This window comes from Rhopalosiphum maidis, chromosome 2 (genome assembly GCF_003676215.2).
Source record: "Rhopalosiphum maidis isolate BTI-1 chromosome 2, ASM367621v3, whole genome shotgun sequence".
Taxonomy (NCBI): domain Eukaryota; kingdom Metazoa; phylum Arthropoda; class Insecta; order Hemiptera; family Aphididae; genus Rhopalosiphum; species Rhopalosiphum maidis.
Window position 1 is genome coordinate 64,744,206 of NC_040878.1, and position 26,837 is coordinate 64,771,042.

Genomic DNA, 26,837 nt, shown 5'->3' on the forward strand with positions numbered 1-26,837 from the left:
ATTACCTGGTGTGAAGGATCCAACTTGTCCACCCAGTTCGTAGAAGTATCTATCTGAAACTTTAGTTCTGTAAAATTGTTCAGTCAAAAGACACAAGAATGTTGGTCCAGCCAATGTGTTTGGTACATGAGCTTCCAAAGAACCACCGACAGAAAGGTCAACATCGTCTGGGTGGTTGTAGAGAAGAGCGAGTTTTTCAATACGCTAAAATAAGAATAAAATACATTTAATTAAGTCGTTAAGAATATTCAAGTTGTATAAGTATATAGGTACTCACTTCAACATCGATGTAATCGGAAAAGTCTTCAAATTTGTGTGCTCTTGGTAGTCCACAAAATTCTCTGTAGTCGTTGTAAGATGCAAGACCATGGTCTCGGCCTCTTTGTACATCAATAGCTCTCAAGTCACGACCAAATGGACGGCCTGCTCTGAATAAGAAGTCTGTAATCTAGGAACACAATGTTTATAAGTTATCATGGTATAATTATCGTACTATGACCTGTCTTAAAGTATCTAAATATCTAATAATTACTTCGCTGGTGAAGAACGGATCGACTTCTTCTTGGCTCTGTGTTGTCAAACCTCTCGACAAATGATCGAAGTTGTATCCTTTTTCAATGATTGTCGGCCTGTTAAAGTAGTCTGATAACCTTACAGCGCTCAAAAGATTACGGTCTTCTCCAATTAAACTATAGAATAAAAAAAAAAAAAAAAAATACTTCCGTTTAATTGTTTTGATTCTCGTGGCTGACGCTCATATGATAAGAAAAACTTACTGGAATTGTCCTTGGATGGACGAATGGAAATATCTGAATGCGGCGTGGGCATGAGCATTTATGACACTAGGGTCGACGTTCTCTTTGTAATCGTTTGTGTATCCTTTGGTTTTGTATAGCAGACCGTATTTCAACATGTTTTCTGTACCTAAGATAATGGGTAACCATTCGTGGTAGTTGATGTGTTGGAATTCAGCGATCAACACTCGTCTGGATTCTTGGTACAGTGTTTCGTCATCCCAGTGAGGGTTGATGTGTGACAGCACTGTGGCGATGCGGTTGTGCTCTCTAAGGAACAAGATCTGTAAAACAGTCAGCTGTGGGTTCTGGTTGGCTCTTCGGTCACCTGAAACAACGAGACAAAACGATTTGTGTCATAAAAACAGTTTTAATTGTTTACCCAATACCATTCGTCGTTCAAACATCAAAAATACTGACCGAATTGGTAGCATGGTTCTTCATCTGTTTGTTGATCACATACGGCACTCTTGTTTGCCGCTGCTGGAGGCCACGGTCTTCCGTCTCTGAATTCCACTCTCAACCTACCGCCAATTCCTTCACGGAGCGTATCTGCTAACCGTTGACTTGAACCGTACACGAAAGAAGCGTCCATCCAGTGCGAAACAACTACTAACTGTAAATAACAAAAAAAAGTAATATTATAACTACGCATTATTTCGCGTCCCAAAAACACAACGTAGCTATTTTGGTAATATTCTATAGTCTGTTGAGCGAGGCTATCAAAACGAACAATTTAGACGAGATTTATTAATATATTATTTACTTGTTCAGCGGGCTTGTTTCCGGCGTTGCATCCAGTTTCTTGATCAGTGGTCGAACGGACAAAGTTCATGCACTCTCTGTGGAACTTGGAGAATACTGGGTCATCTTCGGGGATCGTAATCGGGAAACAGTGCACATCTGGGTTGTTACTTAACAAACGGCCGTTGTCGTCGCAACATCTGATTGAGTGACGTTCTACAAACAAAGGAAAATGTATACATGTAAATGTGTTTCGATCTCAAGTGCAAAACAACTACAACCAACAGGTATTATTAGTATAATATAATAATCGAATCCACTAAACGTCCTTATCGAGAGTATGGTTGACTCACAATTATATGGAAGCGCCTTTATTTTAAACTATTTTTTTAAAATTATAATAACAATTTACGACTGGTCTGACCATTAGACATTTATACTTTGTGTATAGGTAATATTTAAAATGTTTCATAATTTTCTAGTTATCCTCAAATAACATTTTGAATAATAACATTATTATAAAATAATTTAAGTATATTATCGTTTTTTTAAATACTATCCGAGTGTTTATATCGACTATCATTAGATACAGTTATCGACGGACGCAAGATTATTTGGAATTTGATTCCCTGTCGTAATACGGTTAATATTCCGAGCGAATGTCCTACATGAACATGGTCATTACTTCCGCTTTGGCATGTTCCAACTATCGTTTGGCTATAGCTAATAATTTTAGTTAATAAATACCCTATGATCGTGCGTAGAACGTATGTCTAAACATATAATTACCTGTAGAATATATTATATTATACACCTACAATGACCGTAACACAACGGTCACAACGTATAATATAGGTTTTTTTATCAGTTCTTGCAGGCTAACATGATCGCGACTCTGAGACGGTATAATATTGCTGTGAAAATTTTGACGTCACGAAATCAATCTTACTGTGCAAATTAGTTATCACTTATGTGTCATGTTTGTACCTATGCTGTTAGTAAATCCTTTCGCTGTGTAATTACTGCGTGACAAGGAGAAGAAGCAAATTATTATGAAAAACGAGTTAAGCAAAACAACACTTGTCTATCAAAGATTCGTGTTCAAGAAAAAAAAATTAAACGTATCTGATGTTAATTGTCGGTCATCCATACGTAATGTACATTACGCCATTAAATCGATTTGCCATGTTAATTTCAAGATTTATATGAATTTTTTAGGACATAACATGGTGTTTATGGGTAAATATTGTAATCTTTATAGGTAGCTGATTCTAAATTCGCAAATCTTTAAATGTCCTATATTTTAACTTGGCTTTCGAATAGGAAGCAAAAATCAACCGGTTCAGTTTTGTAATATACCGACCGGCCCCGAGGCTGGTTTTGGGAAAAATATAAATTTAAAACATTTATTGCATGCTCATCTATATTTAATGTGTATACATCTTCGTAATACGGCGTAGTGTATATGCTATTAGGTACGTGTCAAAGAATCACTTTCTCCGCTAGAAGCTCAAAATTATAATTGAAAAAATATATAAGCAATAAAATACCCACCTACTCATCATTAAGCTTGTTCATATGTCGAGAACAAAAAACTAAAAGGCGTTATACCTACACTGCAAGTACGTACGAAATTCAATCGTAATAATATATTATCTAGAATACCTTGTATGATTATATGAATTACTCAGTTATAGTTTTATTTTTATACACTTACTTGCTTGTGTTGTACCCATGGACATGGACATATCATGAGTTACGATTTGACCCCAGGTCATGGTGATGAGAGTCCATACTGGATCAGGGATTGGGACATCCGGGAACATGACAATACTGATGAGACGGGAACCGGGCAGTGGTTCACCGCTGACAGACGTGGGTGGAGCGTGGATGCCTTAACGATTAATATATTTTATTATTAGACACGTACAATTATTATTAATTATTATTATTATTATTATTATTTAACTATCGTTTAAACGATTTTACAAATTTGATTAAAGCGTCTATTGATAGACGTGAGTACCTACACCATTAGTATGTATATATGCTCGAACTTACCGTCAGAGTACTTGGGTGGCAAAAGTCTGGCATATTTGGAGTTGGGAATACCCCAGTTGGTGTACCTAAGATTGTTGCAAGATCCATCAATGGTTCTGTATTTGTTGTTGGGGCAAGGGCCGATCGGTGGCTGGCATCCGGCGCCTTGTGGAGCTGTGGGTATCTCACCAAAACTATAAAAGTAAGCATACGTGCGTGAAATATTTTACAACGGTCCGTGAAAAACACTTGACTTTAAGACTACCTATATTAATATATGTAAGTATTGTAAGTATATAAAACTTACTTATTGGGTCCGGGACGGGGTCCAAGACCTTGAGCAGCGGGCGACGGTGCGAAACCGAAACCTGGCTGCGGTGCCTGGTACGGGGACGCAACTAGGGGCTGTCCGTACGATTCTTGTGGCAAATAACCTCGAATCACACAATACAAAAGTTATTATTATACCTACGATCTTGAACATATGCTACAAAAGTTATGTAGATAATTTATCAGATCTACAACCGCCTGCGTGAATTATGTATACTATTGCAACTTACCGGTGAAGTTATACGGATCAGCGGCCGGGTAGTACGATGGCTGGTGGAATATGGCTGCAGCCGAACAGAACAGGCTTGCCGTCAACAAGACGACCATTTTGTTCAGCGTCATCTGTAAGTAAAATTAACGTTATAGTATAATTAATTTTATGAAACAAATTAATTATATATATTTTTTTAAAACGAAATATTAAATTTGGCATTGAGATTCAATATTTGATTTATTTACTTATTATTTTTAAGATACGTTTTTTAATTCTATATTTTTTTTCTAATAGGTTTCAAAAATTCTTAGGGTATTGCGCACTCGCACAATCATGCGATATGATTCACGTTATAACGTAGCTGTTGAGAATGTAGCTGTCTCGTAATAGATGTTTTATACTTATAATAGGTATACTATAATAGGTTGGTACTAAATATACAACAAACGGCGATAAAGATCGTCAATTTTGTAAAAATCTATTGAACGATATTAATCGCTAGTTTAAAGTACATTTTACTTTCGCCCATTTCGTCGTTTGTAAAACAAGCAAAATGAACATATAATATTATAATAATAGACTTTTTTCTAATGTGGAATCTCACGACTTTGATCGGTATATGGGGTAGTGTAACTATTTGAAAAAAATAATATTTCGTATGCCAGAGAACAACAACAATAAGAATTACGCCCAATGATCTGCAAATGTACACGAAAATAAATATATAATAATATCGTGCGGCTATTAATAATCATGTCAAGGGCGATTAACCTGCGATTTGGGTGTGTGTGTTTTTAAATATTTTTTTTAGCGCGGTGTTCTATAATAATAATGATAATTATTATTATTATTGTCGTTGCTATAGCCCGAACCGCGAGTAGATCGTTTTCCCACCGATCATATTTTGTATATCTAAACATCAGAGCGTGTTACGCATAATATAGGTAATATACATAGAATCACAAGTTCTAATACATAAGACTTCAATACCATGTATTATATACGTCGTCGATTTCGTATCGTTTCAAATGATCAATAATGATAATTATAATATTATTTATATTTGCATTGTAGTTATAATGACGCTCGCGCTGTACTTTTCCATTTCGGTACGATGACGTCTCGATTTAGCCAACCTTAAATTCCAAGAGGATGGGGGACAGTTGCTTTAACTCAGGGTCCCATACTCGCATTCGTAATGATAGTGTAAAACAAATATTCAATTTTTCATTCAAATTATTATTTTATATTGATATACATACACATAATTATACTTGGTTCCGTGTAAACAGCAAACGTTTTTTATCGATAAAATTTAATAAAGATATCAGTATGTTAAATAATCGACTACTATACTTAGAGCCAATTTTATTATACTCGCTGTATCCCATAATATATGTTATATATAGTACATACCTATTACCTACTATTCAGGCTATAATTTATCCTTGGATACGTACCAATTTTTAAATGCTACTTAAGTTACTATTTACTTTTTTTATTTTTTATACCTTACTTAGTTTCTAATTATTTTGTATTTTTATTTTTGAACTTATAACTGTATTCGATTAACTTACATAATAAGTTGAGTTTGATGTCTTATTGTTGTTGATTCAGTTCTAATTTATTGCATTAAACTAGTCTTTTATAAAAACAAATTTAATACCTGTAATATGCACATACTATATTATGTAAATGTATTAATGATAGAATATTATGAAATATTTATCATTTTAAAATTACATACATTGTATGCGATAGTTTCATATTCAATAAGTCTGTATTGTGAACATTTAATTTTTTCATAAAGGCTCCTACGTTATTAATTTTATATAAGGCCCTGCCTAAATATATATATATATTATTATATTATGTTATTCTACGTATGTATACAATATACACATACAAGTATACGTATTTTTGGGTTCGACGAACGGGAGACGTGGTGCATGTGCTAATTATAATATATGACGTATATAGGTAGTCGTTTATCGTGCAGCTATTTTATCATAATATGTATCGAATAAATTAAACGGTAACTATATTATGTTTAATGCATTTAAAAAATCGCTTCGCCATGTAAACGCGTTATGTAATAATATTACGGTTAAATGTAAAATTATTACACAATCTTAGGATCGAAAAAAATCGTCCTAGTATATAAGTACTTGAAAGGAATAAACTGCATTTTATATTATAAAGCACCCGTATAGGTATATCGTAGGTACATACTACAAAGTTGTTTAATTTTTTTCCGCCACAATAATTCTCAGTAGATACCTACTAATAATAAAAAAAATATACTATTAATCGTCCAATTAATCATTACGGACACTGTAGCGGTGCATGTAGTAATAAAATATTGAAAATGGAGCGAATAATTGCTTATAATAATATCATATTGACGTATTAATATTAGTAGGTATTACAGATCTTCCGTCACGCAATAAATATCGATCAAGTCTTAAATGATATTTATGAACTGCGACGAACATAATATTTAAAAAAATATTATTTAAAGCGAACGTTAAATATATTTTTTATAAACGATAATCTTGTTTGAGCGATGAAAACGTATGTTTTTTCTTTTCAGCCATAACAATATACCTAGGTAGGATATATCTTCAAACGATAAAATAATTTTATCAATATTTGTGTAAGTACGTAATCTTATAGACGGTCTTACTTTTTAGCGCGACATATTGTTTAGATTGAAAGCTAGTAAACTACACGTCGACACTGAAATCGTTAATTGAAAACTAGTGTTGTCGTAATTATTAAACATTTTAGAAAGTGAAATTTGAGCTAGTGTATAATACTTTGACTATGATATCATTGACTTCCGTAATTTGTATAGATACCAAATATTGTATATTATGTATCGTACGTCTATAGTTATCGGGGACTCATCATACTATTAATATCACAATAAAATATCGAGTAGCGCTGCAACATAATAACCGAGTTTTGAACGTTTAAAATGAGAAACCCGTTTCGTTACGGTCCATAATATGTATGTAATACAATTTTAGATACATTTAATTATGCATATTGTAAATTCCATAGGTAGTAGGTACCCAACTGCACGATGGAAATTGAAAATTGTAATGTTATTAAACGTCGTTTGCGATTTATCGTGCGTGTGTATTACAACAACACTATAAGTTCGTTATAACTTATAAGTATATAAATGGTGTAAAATACCTATACTATAATAGTAAGACTATAGCTATGTTGTTACTATGTTGGCTTATGTCATACTGACGACCCGAGTTGTACATTATTGTACGCATAATGCTTAAAATGATTTTAAATACACATTAACCGTATTCGTCGGAGTAGACCTTCTCAACAAACGGATTGTGAACGGAACCAAAAAAAAAAAAACAAAACGGTAAGTCGCGCGCATTCCGTCCTTGACTGTGTGTCCCCTTGTCGTAGGAATCTAGGCCACGAGAAATTTAAAATAAAATACAATATTGTTTATACATATAACATTATAACATATCTCCTATGTATTATATTGTACGACGGCTAGGTTGCGAACCGAATTTCAGTGTTTATACATACGGGACGGTATTTATTATGTGAATCAAACAGCAGGAAACACATGCGTTCATTGCAGAATCCGAATTATGATAATTATATATAAAAGCGAATAAGGATTCCGTAAACGCGTATTAATAAAACCGTAATGAAAAAAATTGCGTGATGTTGTTGTTCCGATATATATATACTTCTCATGATCAATAATACGTTTTCTAAGTCCTCGCGGTTTAGCAGAGAATTATTTATTATCCAAGACAACCGAAAGTGTTAATAGCCCAAAGCCATCACACACCCATAGGTATACCGTATACCTTGTGTCGGCATTTGTCTTGATGAACGACAATAATAATTTCATAGGTATTATTAACACGTTCACCTCAAAAATGACGGTAACCTAGTTATGTCACACTATATACAACAGCTGCATATACATAATGTCTATGTATTATATACATGTAACAAGTTTCGCCTCCGTTCGTTACAAAACGCCGCTTACAGCTTATGTGTTTATGCTAATTGGTCACTATTATATTAAGTATAATAATATTACACACGTATAGGTAAGGTATGCGTGCATGTTTATGCGTGCGATGATAATTATAAGAGTACATTGTACATATATAGGCAATACACGTATAATATAGGTATATAACAAAAAGCGCGCAATTTAGACTATGGCTATAATAATTCATTATCCGCGATTACCGTACGCGATAAGTACCTAGCGGAGTGTTTTCAATAAAAACTCAGCCGGAGGTTATGGGTTAGAAGTGACGCAGTGTCAAGGTTACGGGCAGCGACGACCAAATCGTTTCGTAATCGATCAGGTAAAGTGGCAAATACTACAATATAATTATAATTTATAATATTTATATAATTCCATAGTTAGAAGGGCCTAATAGTAAGTATACACGATTTACAGTCTACACATTTCAATATAAATTATAATATTTACTACTCCGTACGACGGGATCCAATGCAGGTCACCACCTGCTGCGAGCGGTAGTGAAAATAATAAAATGTTTTATAAAATGCACGGTGTTGATTTTTCGGTATGAAATTTGAAAATTATAATAAAATTAATTATTTTATATTCTAGTTGGCGCATAACCCTTTCCCACTAATCTACTGTCCGATATTTATTTAGGGATCGTTGAGACGGTGTATATATTAACAAAAACGAGTTCACAGAAAATCTTTTAGTTCGAGCACAGTTTATTTTCTCTCTTGAAAATTCAATAATATGCTAATTTGCTTTAATGTTGAGTTGTAATTAGAATCCGGTACGTATTTGTTATGTTACGTGTGTGATGTAAGAAACAAAAGTAACACATATAGATACTACGTCTTTTGTAAGATTCATGACGTCGGCTTCAGAAGTATGCGCTTGGTTAGCCCTATAGTACCTACTTATGTCTATGAATTCGCCCATTTGTCTTGTATGTAATTGAACGTCAGTTAACCCGAAACTTCAAAACGCCTACAATATATTATAATACGTGCGTGGTGGCGTACACTGAGGCTGTACTAGGTATATGGTATATGATTACTGTAGTACATATTCAGTTCTAGTTTAATAATACTGGTTACTGGTTAGTCGTATGTATACGCGTATTTATCAACCTTATTACGGATTTGAGAAACCGCGATGATGTGACTGAAATACTGCCGGCCAAACGTGATTAAATACAAAAAGTTATTATTATATCATTATACGGTTCGAATCCCCGGGGTGGGCGGGATTATAGTCGCACGGCGTGCCCGACTAGGAAACTTTTTGTTTAACCAGTTCTAAACTCGAAATGTGCCAACATTCAGTGTTGTGGCTGTGTATAATATAATAGGTATATAACATAGATATACGATGGCTGCGCGCATGGACAGTGCCAATTATAATTCTACGACTTCCTCGTCGGCCGTTGCTACTTGTATGTGCGCACAGTCGTATATACAAGTCGTATAGGTAAAAGACCACTGCAATTTGCGGGACAGCCGATGTAATAGCTATAGGTATTTATATATAAATAATTACTTTCGTTACTTTTACGATTTCGTAGTCTCGACTGCGTCGACTGTATAGGTATAAATTATTATTTATAGATAGTGTCTGCATGCTATCTCCCGATAGATGAGGCGACGAAAGTAGGCGTAGATGATGACGGGACCGGATTTCAACTGTCGGAAAAGGCTTGCGAAAAGTGAAGATTTCATTTGCACAAAAGTGAAATGTTCTAGCAGCAATACTATCAGATGCTATGTATTATTATAAATGTCTACATGGTGCTAACAAAAGTATTTAAATAAAAAATACAACCATAGACTTCGTCCGCGATTTGACTAAATAATAATGATAGACCACGCCCCATCAATAAATTCATACATGATATTCGAATTTGGATTCAGATTTCCTCACTATTACTGATTTTTTATGAAATATTTGACAAACTTCTATCAGTGCTTAATGACTTGATAGTATAAAAGAAACGTCACGGAATCAACTTAAATATAGTGATTTGATTTGATTTCGACTTCAATATGCCTGATAAACCTCCTCGCAGACTTGGACTAGCTACATGGACTGTGCAGGTTGACAATAATTGACTATTATTGTCAATCAACGTTCATCTGTGCTAAAAATTATGGACTGCCTTGATCATGTTGTATATTATAATATCCTAATTGTTATAAGTGTTGAATACACGTGTACAGTCGTACAAATTGTTTAAATAAAAATATTGACAAAATATAGCAATGAATATTTGAAATTCACACATATATTTATAAGTAGTTGGGTACCTTTATATTGTGGTCAACTGTATAGGTTTATGCGCGTAGTATGTACACCATACGAACACACCCGGGCTCTTTGATTCACCGATTAAACACGATAATAAATAATAATAATGATACAACTACAACGTCATATGTGTTGGTCATTGGTCACGGCTTTAGATCTAAAGCCGCGGTCATTGGTTCAGTGCCGCATCATATATACGCAGCATGCACATATATTAAACCTCGCTCGTGTTTGCTCTGCGGCGGGGCACTTGCGAAACTCGCGAAATTTTATAGGTCGGATGCAATAGATTGTCGTAGTTTCGACAAAAATCAATATCACGAGAGGCGTAGACGTACGTCCGCAGATTTTTGCCGTTTTCGGGTTTGAGATCGTGCACGCCGCGGCGGTTCATGAGTCGAGGCTGTTTTGTTTTTTTTTTTTTTTTACGAAAATCGACCCAGTTGATGTGATGTAATCACAGTAATCGCGCCTTAACGAGACGTACAATAATTCATTGTTGTCGTTTAATCGCGAGTAAAAAAACACGTTCATACACGACGTGTGACCCGAGCCCCAGACAGATTAAAATCGGTCGATACACGCCGTCGTCATAATACATCTGAGGCGGCATGCATGTTGTATGTATACGCACATATATGCGCGTATATTGCGTGTACGAATTTTCGAAGGGGCGCGTCGTGTGGTCGCAGCGGGTTTTCGATAGTGGCGCAACATTCGAAATCAACACGAGCGGTGAGTGCGAGGCAGCCCTAAAGCGAAATGTTTTTATTTCTCTCCCGTCTCAAGATTTATTTTTTGGCGTTTTTTCCGTCCCGAAACGACCGTGCCCGATCGTTCCGTTCTGACTGCCGACGTTATTAGATATTAAATAACTGCAATAAACGCCATACAGCCTTTTTAAAAAACAAAAAGTAATACAATTTAAGTAGGTAAATAATACCTAAAACATATTATATATTATAATAATTAATAATTGAATTGAAACAAGTTAATATTTTTAGAAAAATAAAAGGAGTGGACCAAATTAGTTTTTAACGTGCAACGACAGTGTTATGATTTTATCATAGTGAGGATTAAACATTGGTACGTGAAATGAGAAAATGATTTAAATTTAATTAACTTGATATATATTTATGTAAAATGTTGATATTTGATAATTTTTTTTTAAACTAGATTTTCTAAAACTAGAGAGTGATCACAATGAGAGGGTAGAAGGAATACATTTTAAGAACATGGCTGGAAAATTCAAAAATGTACACTGGACTCTTTCAAGTTGACAAAAAGTAGGAGCTACACTAGGGTCTTAAAGGCTAGAGTCATATTCCAATATTGGACTTACGAATAACGAATGCACAATTTTAAGCTTTCAAGGTAGGCGTTGACAGTTAAAACTCATTTTCTACTCATCTAATAAAATCTAAGGATTCAATATTACATTACCACGGCGACAATTTCTCGCTACCACTGGATCGCAGGATTGCACAATTCGCCGAGACGAGGGTCACACGTTGTCGTCATCGTTTCCAATCGTTTAACGGAATCTGCTGTTACGCACATAAATACGATACGTAACGTGTGAGTAGGGGTGGGTGGACTCGGGATATTATGTGTACGTAAAAGAATAATATAATATTTTATGTTATGGAAGGATAATCGACACGCGTTTTAACGGCAGTCGGCCTTCAACTTGACACTACCCCGCTCCTGTAATTGTACGTGCGTTGTCGTCACGGTGAAAATGCGATGCGCGGCGGTCGATCGATTAACTGGTGGAACTCTAGTCGTTAAAACCAACTGTTCGTTTATTATTATTTATTATAATAATATTATTATGATTTTTGATGTTGTTATTATTATTGAGTGTACTATTGTAGTTATCGATTACGAGTGTGCGGGTATCGTGATGATGATGATGATGTACGCATATACCACGTGCGGGGGACGAGGATTCGAGAGGGAAAAGCATTGACGAAGCGCACGCGTTGTGGGAGATTCGCTTTCGCCTTCTTATTAGCGAAAAATGTAGTTTAGACGCGCTGTACCGAGTACAGTATCCTTGCCAGACGAACAGCCTCGTCTGGATCGGCTTGTATACATTAATTTTACGCGCGTAAACTATATATACTCGTATAGGTACGATGACCCACACCGTCGGCAATGTAATAGGTATAGCCGGTATAGGTAATCTATCTTTAAGTAGTCAAGTAGGTGCATTGATGTTTATTCAAAACCACTCGGGAACCCATTTCTTTAGCATACGCATAACTTATTAATATGCATAATAATATTATTACCCGTAGGCGGCAGTATTTTAATTGATGTGTTACTGTTTCATAATAATGTCCACAGTATATTATTTTGTTTCCTTATATATTTAATAAATATTATTTTATATAATATGATTATAATATATTACGATGGTATACGACCGCGTTGCCAAACGTTTTGTCAAATAACTTGTAGAGTAATAAAGTCCTGTGACCTGTTATATATTATAATATACTCGTATTATGGGTATCGTAATGTGTATAGAACACGTATTAATATAATATGATATACATTAAACTCGTACATGTAGACCTGCTGACCGATGTAATAATTAAAAAATTGACTACGCAATTACGCGAGTTTTTATATTATAATTATTAATGTTCTTTTTACGAAATACTCGTATGTGTGCGTAGTATATTATAATATATAAACTGGCACCATATTGCGTTAATGTATTACAGTACTTAACTGTATAACCCCCAAAAGTTCATAGCATTGAACCGGCTTTCGTCGGACCAGTCCAAGTCATTGAATAATATTTGTTCGCCCCGAGCTTGTAATAATAAGGTTAAATCAAATACGTGTTACCAGGATTATCGCGGCTTAAATCGCTAAAAACAGTTATAAGAAACGCGCTTGCGATCAACGCAAGTGACTTTATTATAATTGACGTTTAAACCCATAACCGGCATAATCCCTTGCGAACCGCAATTATTGTTGTCCAACCGATTTATTGCGATCAAGTAACCATAAAATAAGAATACCTGTTTGATGTTTGCAAGTGATAGACAGATAGTACACTTTAATCCAAACCACCAAACAATGTCATAAATAATTTATTAGAAAAACGATGGCACACTGTAAAAATATAATAGCGATTTATTACTATTTTTTGATTCGTTTAGAAATTAATCGTTGTCAATATTATATATTTCTGCGATCAGTTATGATCGTATTATATTATTTTCCTTGGTCATATTTTTAAATCTTATTAATTAATTGAGCAAAAAATTAAATCGGGGCAATTTACTGTACGATTATTTAAATGATATATAATGACTTATGTACGAGTATATAGTTAATAATTAATGATTGTAAAAAATATAAATATAATGATATTATACATTATATGCGTGTACGTAAAAGGCGTTTCAGTGCCGTTTTAGCAATGCCATATTTCATTTATACCGTAAGATAAGTATTTCAGATTATTAAGTGGTGAAATTATTGTTTAATAATCACAATAAAAACTAACCACTCCCGGAAATCGATACCCTGCGGGTAAAGTTATATTATATTATTATTTACTTTGTGGTTGTACTTGAATATCGCAAATATATAATTGGACAGAATTCCATTGTGATAATTAATATTCGACCCGCAAAACATTTTAAAGAATTTATGCGAAGCTATTAATTATTATTGACAAACCTACCTCGCGACAAGGTTATAGAAATAAATTGTATCGAGGTCGAAAAAAATATGAGATTATAATATGTGTAACAACTACTACTGTTCTGTTGTAATTTTAATTTCAAAACAAAACGATTTAATCTACGTCAATTATATTGTATAATATATATATATATATACGAACTCTTGTAGGAGATACCGATCGAGTCGCCGAGACATAGCTCACCTTGTCTGTGTGACCCATAATCGAACTCGTTTATTTTCTTGTACGGTAGTCCTAGGGCATTTTTTCCGCATGATTTACACATTATAAACTGTCACTTACGTGTATCTAATATTATCATTATTATTATTATTATTATTATAATGCGACGTGTGTAAGCGTGAATAAAAGTTGTGCGCTCCGAGCATAACATTATGTTATTGTGTTCTCTCCATGTATATAGGTATATAATATACATTAATATGTGCATAATATGCGTGTGTATATGTGTGTTTCTATGGGCATTATAAGAACATTATAAAATAATCTGTTGTCGTGTGTCGTAAAAAATAACGACAATATAATCTTCTTGTTAGTAAACGTTTCTGTGTTTATTTATTATATCACAATATATTATGTACATTGTACATAAAGTACACTACATTATATTTTTTAAAGTAAATGTAGGGTAATCCAATGCGTGATTGATTTATTACGTAGAATGACGAGCCCACGATTTTTAACTAAGCACGGTCGACAACGGATTATATAATATACTCATATTATTTATATTATTAATTGTACATGATGTATAATGATTATAGGGCTAGGATTTATGTGCACTATAAAATAGTGAATTATTTAAATATGTATTTAATTTTCTTAAAATGGAATAAAAAAAATATAAAATAAAGTTATAAAAATATACCATGAAATTATCAATAATTTCCATTATATTATATTACTTGTAAGTAAAAATGGTGAAGCATTTTCTATAGTTTTAAAATGTAGATTGTGTGGAAAAACCAAAGTTACTCTTAAAATTAAATCATTTCAAGTACTCTCTAATAAATCCATAGAATTTTTTATAGAAATTTATTTTATGCCCAAGACAGAGTAACTGATTTTATGGAATTTGCATTATCAGCGTAATATGACGTGTTATCTATCGCGTATTTTATTGAAATAAATCGCAAGGCGTAATATGCATTCCTCGTATTTATTTAGTTAAAATATACAATAATATGCAACATAAAGCTAAAATATGTGAAATAGATAAATCATTTGTGTTGATATATGAGGTGATTCGTGGATATCACTAACTAAAAATATTTGTAAAAAGGCGCAGTAAAAAGTCATTATTACATATATATTATAGTTCTAAATTCTAATAATGGTATTGAAAATATGCTACGCACCGTTATAACATACAAAAACCTCGTAATTTGTATATATCTACTCGATGTATTATTATAATATGTTGTACTTATAAATAATTGAAAATTAGACGAAAAATATTATTATGAATTATGATACCATAAAAAATTATCTCACTGGTTAGTTTTGCTTTATAAGGTCATTTTTATAACAAAGTCATTGTGTAAATAAGATTATTATGAGGGTGATATCGGTAATTATACAATGAAAAAAATCGTACATAATATTATATGCGTCCTTACAATATAATGTCCTTAGACTTAAATGCTTATCGCTTCGATTAGACCTATATATCTAAGTGCCTGTATATCTATAGAGTATGTAATTTATTATCGGTATGCGGTGATAATTTAAGTACCAAATTATTGAAAATATAATAAAAAATGGAACACGGATAAGGTCATTAATATATTATTATTATGTGTATCGATCATTATATATTATAGATTTGTAATGCAAACTGACTCGTAAAATACTCGTATTATTTATATATGATTATTTTTCAATGCAATTTATCAACCAATAGAAACATAACGCTTTGTAAGTCATGTATATGAAAGATATTTGTTTGGATACTATAAATGATCTGTATACATTATATTATAGGTATATATATATATATATATATATATATGTAGATGTTGATATACTACACCTTTAGAATAATATAATGTATATTATACGTCATATCACTATGATATTTATAAGTAATAACAATAAGTAAAACTAATAACTATGTGTCTATGTATCCTTAACGCTTATCGAGTAACAGATGTGTTCCTATATTACATGTTATACAATATTGTTATACGACGTGCAATACATTATAGGTAAGTTGAGAGTATTTAATATCAAATTTACATCAGAATGGTGTGAGCGTGCGTGTGTGTGGTATACGCTAAACAGGACACAGAATAGATCCCAAGGTATAGTTTTTCACAATCGTTTTTACTATCACCTGGATATTATACAATCGGATCACTTAGCTGAAACAATTCCATAATGAAACAAACAAGAGGGCATTGATCAAACAACTATTTGCCGGGACCGGTTTTCGTTTACACTTTCATTTAACAATGAAAGTCCGGTTTTTCGTATTTATTATTATTTAATTGTATGTATAAATATATAGAGTATCTCTATTATATTTTATATTCTATATTCTATTTAATATCAATTACTATTTATAAAATAGCGATTACGGTCCATGCGAATATATTATTATAACGATAAATTTCGATTTCTTACGGTCAACACATTTCGGATCACCGTGAAGTATTTGGTGACACGCACTTTGCAACCTTAAGCGCAACCTAGGATATCTGTGTACATACGCGGCTTAAGACCTTCTAAACCTTCAATAAAAAGAGGGTCATTCTGCTGACTTTCAACTGTTTTAAATAATATAATAAAATATTATCTATTACGTATGTATGTAATGTCAAAAAAATAATCGATTAATTTGCTAGTATATGACGGAACTTAAATTCTGATTACTAATTTTATCATTCACTTCCCCACACGCAGTATAGTCTTTCATCCCGCAGCGTGGCATTAACGATAACATATGCAGATACTTCATAAATCATAACAATATTATATCCGTCACGCAGGCCGCGCATTACGATGACCACGACAGAGGGAACCTATAAGACCCACATACGAAACGTTTCGCGTGCCCGCCGACGTATCTATTATAATATGTACGTGTGGCCGTGTGGGCACGCATCTATATAGGTACCTATAAACTTACAATATGCGCCCGTTGACAATACCCATTACGCAACGCAACGCAACGTTGCAATTGTTGCAAATTAGACAAGTGCAGTAATAATAATAACAATAATAATAATAATATGTGGTCTACGTCGAGATGATTGATTGTGTTTATCGCGCTGCCGCAATTGCGGGCATGCGTGTGCCGCAACGTCGCGGTCGTCGTGACAAAAACGAGACTAGCGTTGAAGTCTCCAGCGACTGTTATATCATATTATAAACTACTATTATTGTATCTAACCGCGATGATGTATAATATATACGAGAGCAGGATGGCGTGACAAGTGGGTGCCGCTAAACCAACGTATGTGTTATAAACTCATAATGTAATTGCTGGAGTGAAATTTATAAATAATAACATTATATGAATTGAATAGGAAGGTATACGTAAAGGTATATTCTTGTTTAAAAAAAAGTAAAACACCAAAAATTGACACAACATTTTACCGAAAACGTACAACGTTTTTGCAACGAAAAATACACAATATGTATAATAATATATAAGTTAATATAAACTTTTATATAGAATAATACATTATATATGTTGTCGTCGTTCCGGTACGATCTGAATTACGTATGTAATCTGTATACATTCTTCCGCAGCGTGTTGCGAAATTCTGCAGGTCGTCAGCACGAGGTGTGCGTTAATACACCCAATAATATATTATAGCACGTGTTTAATATATATATATATATATATATATATATTGTCATCGGGAAATATCTCTCGCGCCCAACTCGACCGTGAAATAATATAAACCGTCGGTATCGTGCGTGGTAATGAGCGGTGACGTCGATGTCGTACTTATATATATATATTATAGTTTATAAATGTATGTGTATAATATTATGTGATATCCATTATTATCACGCAGTGGAAATGTGGAATGTCGTCCGACGGTGAACGTAATGACCCCGGAGCTTAGTGCGCACAAATACTTTAAGCAGTATATTATAAATACTAGCTATACAGCTGCGATCGATGGCCGAGAGCGCGCGGGCACGGCCGTTGCCGGGATCGAAGTCCGCTGCTGCCGCAGTTATATATTTACATTGATATATTATCTTATAAAATCGTGTCCGAGCTGCTGTGTATCATAAGAAATTTGCACCGGTTTCATCATAGTTGTAACATGGTAATATTGTAATAACGCCTATTTATATTTTTAATATGTGTGTGTGAGTGCGCCCATTTTGTAATACCATATAGTTTATATACATGTATATTTCACCGTAAATGAACACACACACGACAGCATATATATATATATAACACATGCATGTATAATATATTATGTAGATTAATGTCGGTATATATTGAATACGGCTTGCTGTGTGTGTCATCTGCTCCCGCCGAGAGCGATATTAAACTGAACTATATAGATTATAAACCTATAATAGTATTGCGGAGATATATATTGTAGAAATAAAATGTTTCATTAAATATTATATATATTATACTCTCTCAGCGCGGTGTGCGATATAATAGAATATGATCCGCGAACGTGACAACGTGAAAATCTGCGCTACCGATTCATATTTTTTAAACGCGTTGCATAATAAATATACTCGGCGGGTTTTCATGCAGATATCATAATCGCAACGATATCATAGATATTATTTATTGATTGGATTTTTTTTCTTATTTTTCGTAGGTTTTGCTTCTATATATATATATATATATATATATATGCAAAATGTATGTGTGTGTACAGCGACTATATAATATGAACTGTAAAACACATAACTACTATACAATAGTCTTCGGGCCCAAGGACGGGTCGTGAAAACCGCACTGAATCGAAAACACAATTTTCGCGTGTCGCGACCGCCGGTCGGATTTTTTTCTTCTAAATATTTGATTTTGTAACGAGTCCTTCGAAATACCGCCGAGGACCAGCAGCAGCACGCCGCGCGCGATGTGCTCGTGAAAAAATGATCGATTACGATGTTGTTTCAATACGTTTTATTATTCAGTATTTAAATTGGCCAATGCGCCATTTCGCCGCCGACGAGACGTTCTCACGACCGCACACGCGTACTGCAGCACACACGTCGTGTATACTGTGCAGCCTAAATGTATTTACTACATCGTTCGTCAATATTTCACGTGCTCTTTTATATTATACATTATTTATTACACAACGGATTTAATTAACTTTTCAACCACACATACACATATCGATAGTATACATACAAACGCGTATAGCGATAAATGTTTTCGTATATATGTATATGTATATAATATATTATATTATTATACAATAATTTGCGTAGTCGTGAATATAATAAATTATTATGTATAATATATGCATACACGGGTAAATTCGAATTGGGAAACGCGCGCATAAGTGCGAACAATCCGTTTTAATGAGCTCCTAATTTCTCCTCGTTAATCCGAAACGTCATCCGACCAATATAATAATGTGTGCATGTAATATAGGTACAATGCATGTACTTGCGTCTATTATTATTGTACCTAGCGTTATATATTAGCGTACACGAAATCGTCGAATAAAATCGTGTCCGTTGTCCGTAAACGTATTTATAACGATCTATATAGTATGTGCGCGTACGATGGATTTTCAGATCGGGATATGAGAGTAAATCATATTATTATTATTATTATAACTGTTATTATTCAGAGACGTCGGTTTCATTTAATATACGAAATATACCTATGTGGTTACTCACACGCCACATTACGTAGTCGTTCGTTTCCCGAAAATCTCATTAGACAAACGATAGGTAATGTATTGCTTTCCGGCTGCCGAGCGCGAAATCTCGTCAAAATGCATCACGCGAGCGTTAGATAATGCTGCTGTACACGGGACACGATCGAAATGTTATTACATATCGTTGTATATGCGTCATATTATATGATTGTATATATTACACGCAGTGGTGCGTTCCCATAGGATATATAGGTATAGGTAGCTACTGCATAGTACGCCGTGTGTTTTCGATATTTTGTTGATGGATCAAAATGATAATTAATGTCGGACAAAAAATAATTCTTTGACGCGATGCAGGTCCCGCCGGTGTTTCCCACCGAACTCATGGCGGTTAATCTCGCGCGTCTGAACTCCGAATGGATTATAACTTGGAATTGTTACGGCTGCGAGCAAAAATGAATCGTTTGGCTTGTTCGATGATCATATAACTTACTGTGTCAATTCATCTAATTCATTGGTTTTATTAAAATATAGTACATAGGTGTTAACTGTTCAGAACAATTTTAGCTTGAATTTTATTCGTGATCGTCAACATCTGTGCGGTTGGACACTCCGACGGCTTAGTACATATTATGTATACTTTCAAAACACTTTTGTATGAGATCATCACTGCAGCGCTTAGTATACGCGTTATTATGTATCACTCACGTTATATAGGTACATTATTATCGTGTGCTTATGCTGCGTTACGGGTCTAAAACGTTTTATGGTAATATGACGGTAAACGATGAAAATATATGTCGTTATTATACACGCATATATAGATTGGTCGAGCATATCGGCCGCGGGCGTCACTCGATTTGTATATATCATATTGAAATTGTGTCAAATTTAACGGGCAGTCAAATTTTTCTCATTCGCGGACCACTTCAGAAACATTTCACGTTTCCTGATGATGTGGTACAGATAATAAAGACGATGTTACAATAACGATAATATATATATATATATATATATATTATAATAACAAGTCGCCGATAAATGGAACCGCCTTATATCCAAGACCGAGTTATAGTCGTGATCGTTATTATATTATGCAGGTACAGGGACCCGCGCGGTCTCATACGTTATTTGTCGTGTGCTGCGTACCTATACACTTCAGCGTGTTCGTATATATACAGCTGTGTTAAGAATGAGGTCATATACACATTGTATGTATATATATATATATATATAGATATTATATATTGTATACATATTGTCGTGTACACAATATTTTTTTGTGATGAATGTTACGGATTTACGACGCTCTGCTCACAATCATCCAATGCAGCGTGTGCGCATAATATTCGTTTCGCGTGTACCTATATGTATACTTACGTCATTATAATACGTGTGCGGTACAGTACACCTATATATATATATATATATATACAGAAAAACACGACGCTTTCCTCGTAAACACATATACACAAAGATGCGCGAGTATTTATAATCGCATGTAAATTTTATGCGTCCGCCCAAACGACTGCGGCATGTATAATTTTATATTAACGCGCATGTTTATTGTTATTGTCGCGGAGCTTTTCTCTGGGCCGTCGTCGGCCGCGACGACGTCTCAATACGACCGATTTTAATAATAATATAAATACGCTTTGGTATATATATATATATTTTAGCAATAAGTGCAAACCGTGTATAATATAGCCAGACAGGTGTTGTAAGAAATTTCCAATTGAGAAATGTCTAAACATTTCTAAAATATTTCTAGTAGCCCGTAATTTCCAGAAAAAAACACGTTTCAATTATTGTTTATATAATATAATGTATTATCTGTTTTTAAATTGTACACAAATTATCGTTAGATAATCTTGTAAGTTTTTGTATTTTTCTCCATAACGACTGAGTTACATAGAAATAGCAACCATTTCCATAAAAGTTTAATTTATTATATTATAGCATTTTAAAAATCAGTCATGATAATAATTTGCTGCGTTTGTACACGTCTCTGCCGATTTCGTATATTATACACGCCGGATGACATATTATAATGTATAGTGAATAACGGAATCGTTGAAAAATAAAATGCAAATTTGATTGTTGAAAGTAATGATGATAATTCGATAATCGTCGTCGTATATCAAACTCTGGGACGAGTCGTTTTCAATCGTACTCGCATCGTGTATTTCGCTCTCAAGCACCTCTGTACACGCGATCGTTAAGAGCTTTACAGATTACAGCAACAGCACGTATCATATACGATTTAATTCGTACACGTACACACTGTCTGGTATACGGACACATAGTATTATATTAATTGTACGTATACATAGATATAGCGGAAATCGTCAACATTATACAGTATTATTAAATATTAGTATACGTTGTATAGAAGTGTTGCGCATTTAACTTTTTCTTTTTCGAGACTCTTATATCGAGATGTATTTAGAGATTTGACGCCCTATGGCCTATAGTTTATAATGTTTTTCATAAATTAATATTATATTTAGCAAAATAAGCAATAACATCAAATATATTTAATTCGCATACAACACTGTATACGATGTCGCATGGTGGCGGGGATAATGACGAATTGACGAATTTTTCAGTTGTTCGTATTCACTCACAATAATAAGCCCGACCTCGGGGAAACCGATGATTGCATAATGATTATAAATTATAATAATATTATATTTATAAAAAAAAAATACATTAAGTATTTTTTAATAGAGTTATTGGAAAAATTTAAAATAGATTTTTTATGTGATGCGGATTGTATAGTATTGTCGTTATTGTACAACGAACAGACTATTACCTTGGTTGAATAGTGTACGGTTGAGCTATCTCGGAAAATTCAAACACTGTTTTCAATATATAGTAATTATATGACTGTTATATAATATATTGTTATCTTTGAATACTTGAATTGGTATTTTCTTCTCTGCAGGCGGCGCTAGTATGTCTGTCAGAACGATTATAACAATATGACGATCGACCCGCTCTCCTGCGTACACCACGCCAAAGTAAATCAGTAAAACGTCCACACACACTACGAGAGAGACAGAGCACGTGAAATTAAATATCATAATAGTTTTCGTTCTCCCGAGTTAGTGCTTTATTCAAACGCCCACGATTTATACTATGATATTATTATTATTATATCATATTTTCGGGCGTTAAAATGTTTGGTGCTCAGCACTGGACCGACGACGGTGTGTGTAAGTACACACAGCTCGGCGCTTGCTCGCGAGTTGGGTCCAAAACAATGGCGTTAAATGATAACGAACAGCGAAACGTGACTGGCGCTATATTCAGATAGTATATTATGTCCATTATGATATAATATTATACGACGGGGCGCCGTATTATGTCTTTTTGGAGTACTCGGTGTACCTGACTTATGGTGTACATGACTATGCGAGACGCGTCATATATCATATTATTATATTGCTTATATAGTATACACGTTAGGTTACATGTACACCGTGGACCAAATTATAGGTCTGTGATGTATATACAAACGGCGCTGGGACTCACATCTGTCGGTATGATGTATATGATATATCATCATGATTCATGCAGACGTATACTGATATGTTACATGACGACCGCGGTGTGTTTCGAGTGTACGCTTACACGGGAATAATAATTATTATTAATTATATATATATATATAGAAAAACGGAAGAAAATATTCGTGACATTTCGATGGTTCTCCGGCCGAATTTACTGCGCTGCATTATGATGCAGTTGTACATATAGGTCTGCAGGTAACTCGTGTATGTTATATTATTGCACCTGCTACGTATCTACTTAAACATTTTACGTCCTTTCACTTGGCCAGGGCTTTGTACATAACAGCGACAACAGTATAACGATATTATAACACATGGGTATTATTATTTAGGCGACGGTATCACGGTCGTGCATTATATTAATAGACGCAATGCTCATGTATACAGGCTCATCCCTCTCCGGCGAGGTTTACTCTTTCCGGACGACAATGGACCCAATAATATAATGACAATATTGTGTTTTCGAGATCGAACAATCAGTCGTCATAACGCATCAATATCTCCTATATATCATAAATTCATAAATATAGACATATATAATTTCGTCCCCGAGTAGTTTCCGTTTCCATTCTTCACAGAATACCACAGAATAAATGAAATAATTGTATAATGCATTCTGTGACAATACCATATATAATTATTGTATATTATAATACAATATTGTTACAATTTGTTAAGATTGTATTGTCGTGTGTACGTTGTATTGTGGCTACAAGTGTGTAAATAAGCTCGCTCCGATTATCAGTACAGACACGTCAAGATGAGCTTCAACGTAAACTTTTTACTCTGCTTCGATACCAATGGATCGCATTGCAGTCGTCGTCTGTCGTGTGTTGCAGCTATTGCATTGCGATTACATACCCATCGATGTCCGTCGTCTACAAGAAATTATCCGTTTCGACATTTGCCACGCCTCGAGACCAGAAGCTGTGCAACCGTGCTGCAGTAGTGGTTGCCTACATTGCCTATATATTACTTGATTATAATATATGTGGATTGCAATCAGCCGGTTGGCGTGTGATTGATGATGACCCGGTTGGAAAAAAAATCTCCTACATTCGACTACTATATAGACGTATTCATATAATACACGTCATAATAATACTGAAGTTTATAACAGTATACGCTGTGATACACAGATACTACACTGTTATACGTACTTTACTGTACAATTAGCTCGGCCCTCGCCCGGATTATCGCGGTAGAGAAGAAATGTATATATTAACGAGCGATCCGAACATGGCAATTGTTTTTATACGAACCAACGTACGCCCTCGGTATACGTCAATGTGTGCAGTGTGTGTATTATGCGCTAAATGGGTCGCGTAGCTCGGACGCGCGTCGGGTTATGTTACGTTGGGTCATAGGTTAACCTAACAGCACCTTCTAAACTGTAATATCTAATGTGATTCGCATTTGATGTACGCCGTTCCGACATCATCAAGTATCGGTTGGCTAAAAACAAATTCATCGATGACATCGTAGGTTTCTCTTTTTCGAAAAATAAAAATGAAAATATGTGTTTGCATTACTACAGGAACGGGTTTTTCGTATTTTTTTCTTGTAAATGTTAAGTGTTCGTTAATAACACACGCGAGTTATAGTAACACGATCGTGCAAACGATTTGGTGCAACTGCTACAACTGCAAGTTATGACTTTATGAGCGATATGAAATATATAACATAAATATAATGACAACGGTCGAGTGAAACTATCTCGGGAAAAATAAAACATTTTTTTTACGATTTTACGACGGGTTGTGTAATGAGTGACTCTATATCTGTAGCACTTAAACGTGTGTATATAGAGGTGTTGTTGGAAAAAAACACATTTCCGAGAAATCCAATATTTTAAAACCCTGTTCTTCTTTTCGGCTCTTTTAATGGACCAAACGATGATGTGACGTTTCTTTTTTTTTGTTCGTTTAATTTAACACATGTTGTCCTGCATTGTTCATCGAGTAATGTATAGAAATATTAGAAATCCTACATCCTGCGCAGGTGCACAGTACACAGGATAACAGTGAAATTATGTATTACGTTCGATGATTAGTTATTACAGATTTACAATTTATCGGGACACAGTTATTGCGATTTACGGTAGGCTAGTACATGTACCAATTTTACACGAGCACTCTATATAAACATAAAAAAATGTATGTGTGACGTAACACCGCTAAGCTACAGCGCGTCCTCAAGTCATCCTTATAACCCGCGGAACAATAGCTGCCGCGATGACCTATGTAATTATTCGGTTCAGTGTGTTTCCCAACGCCGACTGTCAATTTAGACGCATGACTATGAAACGACGGCAAAACATAATACCTATATATTATATTTGTCAATGTCGTACCGGGATCTTGCATGCGCGCGTAACTCGCGAGGGATTCACAGTGAATAGTCTCTGAAAATTTGATAATCGCACATCCGTTTGAAGCAGCATATATGTAGGTATATAATAGAATAATATAAAATTTCTAAATTATTTTAATAACACGTTTGAAAACGTTATGAAATTTCCAATTAAAAAAATTAATCAATGCCCGTTACTATACTAACTGCGCTTGTTCAGCAAGGTTTTAACAAAAATCAATTGGCCCCCCCGTGTTAATTGCAAATATATATTACACACATACACATATTATACATAATAGTAATAGTAGTATGACTAGTATGTCTATTATGTGAACGGAAAAGGCGTAATTGTAAAAAAATGAATAAATATTTTTATAAATTGTGATCGACGTCAAAACGATTTATATAATAAAATAAACAATAAAATATTCGCGCACGCGATGGGACAGCGTATTTACGGCGGTGTGGTACAATATCAATTATAGACTCGTATATATCTTAATTATTACTCGTTATATATATATACGTGACATTGTGAGCGGTCGTTATACCTCGTACGAGATTAAGAATGAAAAGTAAATCTCTACTCAAACAATAGAATATATTATTATAACGTCGTTATTGAATATTATTACGATTTATCTTTTCTACAGTATTTCGGCGTTTAATATAGGCATACGCCCGCAGTATATTAAAATCTATAGCTATAATACGATGAAGACGATATTGGATTTCGTGTGGGATTTTAGTTTAAACATCTGTACAGGTTAGGCACTTGCAGTATATAATATACACACACGCAGCATCACCACATACTTACCCGTAATAAAACGCGTATATTTTATACAGGTCTGTCCGAACGAGCGAAAGGTTAATTTTGC

General features: G+C 34.1%; 1 protein-coding gene across 1 annotated transcript in view; it reads right to left on the minus strand.

The window, feature by feature from the left end:
- LOC113551406 (peroxidase) overlaps positions 1-26,837 on the minus strand; it is a 33,025-nt gene that overhangs the window by 990 nt on the left and 5,198 nt on the right. Inside the window, exons 2-11 of the mRNA XM_026953636.1 lie at positions 4,139-4,250; positions 3,886-4,012; positions 3,600-3,772; positions 3,256-3,432; positions 1,561-1,754; positions 1,215-1,410; positions 777-1,122; positions 533-689; positions 278-448; positions 6-204 (exon numbers count right to left, since the gene is read on the minus strand). Coding sequence (XP_026809437.1) covers positions 6-204; positions 278-448; positions 533-689; positions 777-1,122; positions 1,215-1,410; positions 1,561-1,754; positions 3,256-3,432; positions 3,600-3,772; positions 3,886-4,012; positions 4,139-4,250 — 1,852 coding nt within the window. The remainder of the gene's footprint in view (positions 1-5; positions 205-277; positions 449-532; positions 690-776; positions 1,123-1,214; positions 1,411-1,560; positions 1,755-3,255; positions 3,433-3,599; positions 3,773-3,885; positions 4,013-4,138; positions 4,251-26,837) is intronic.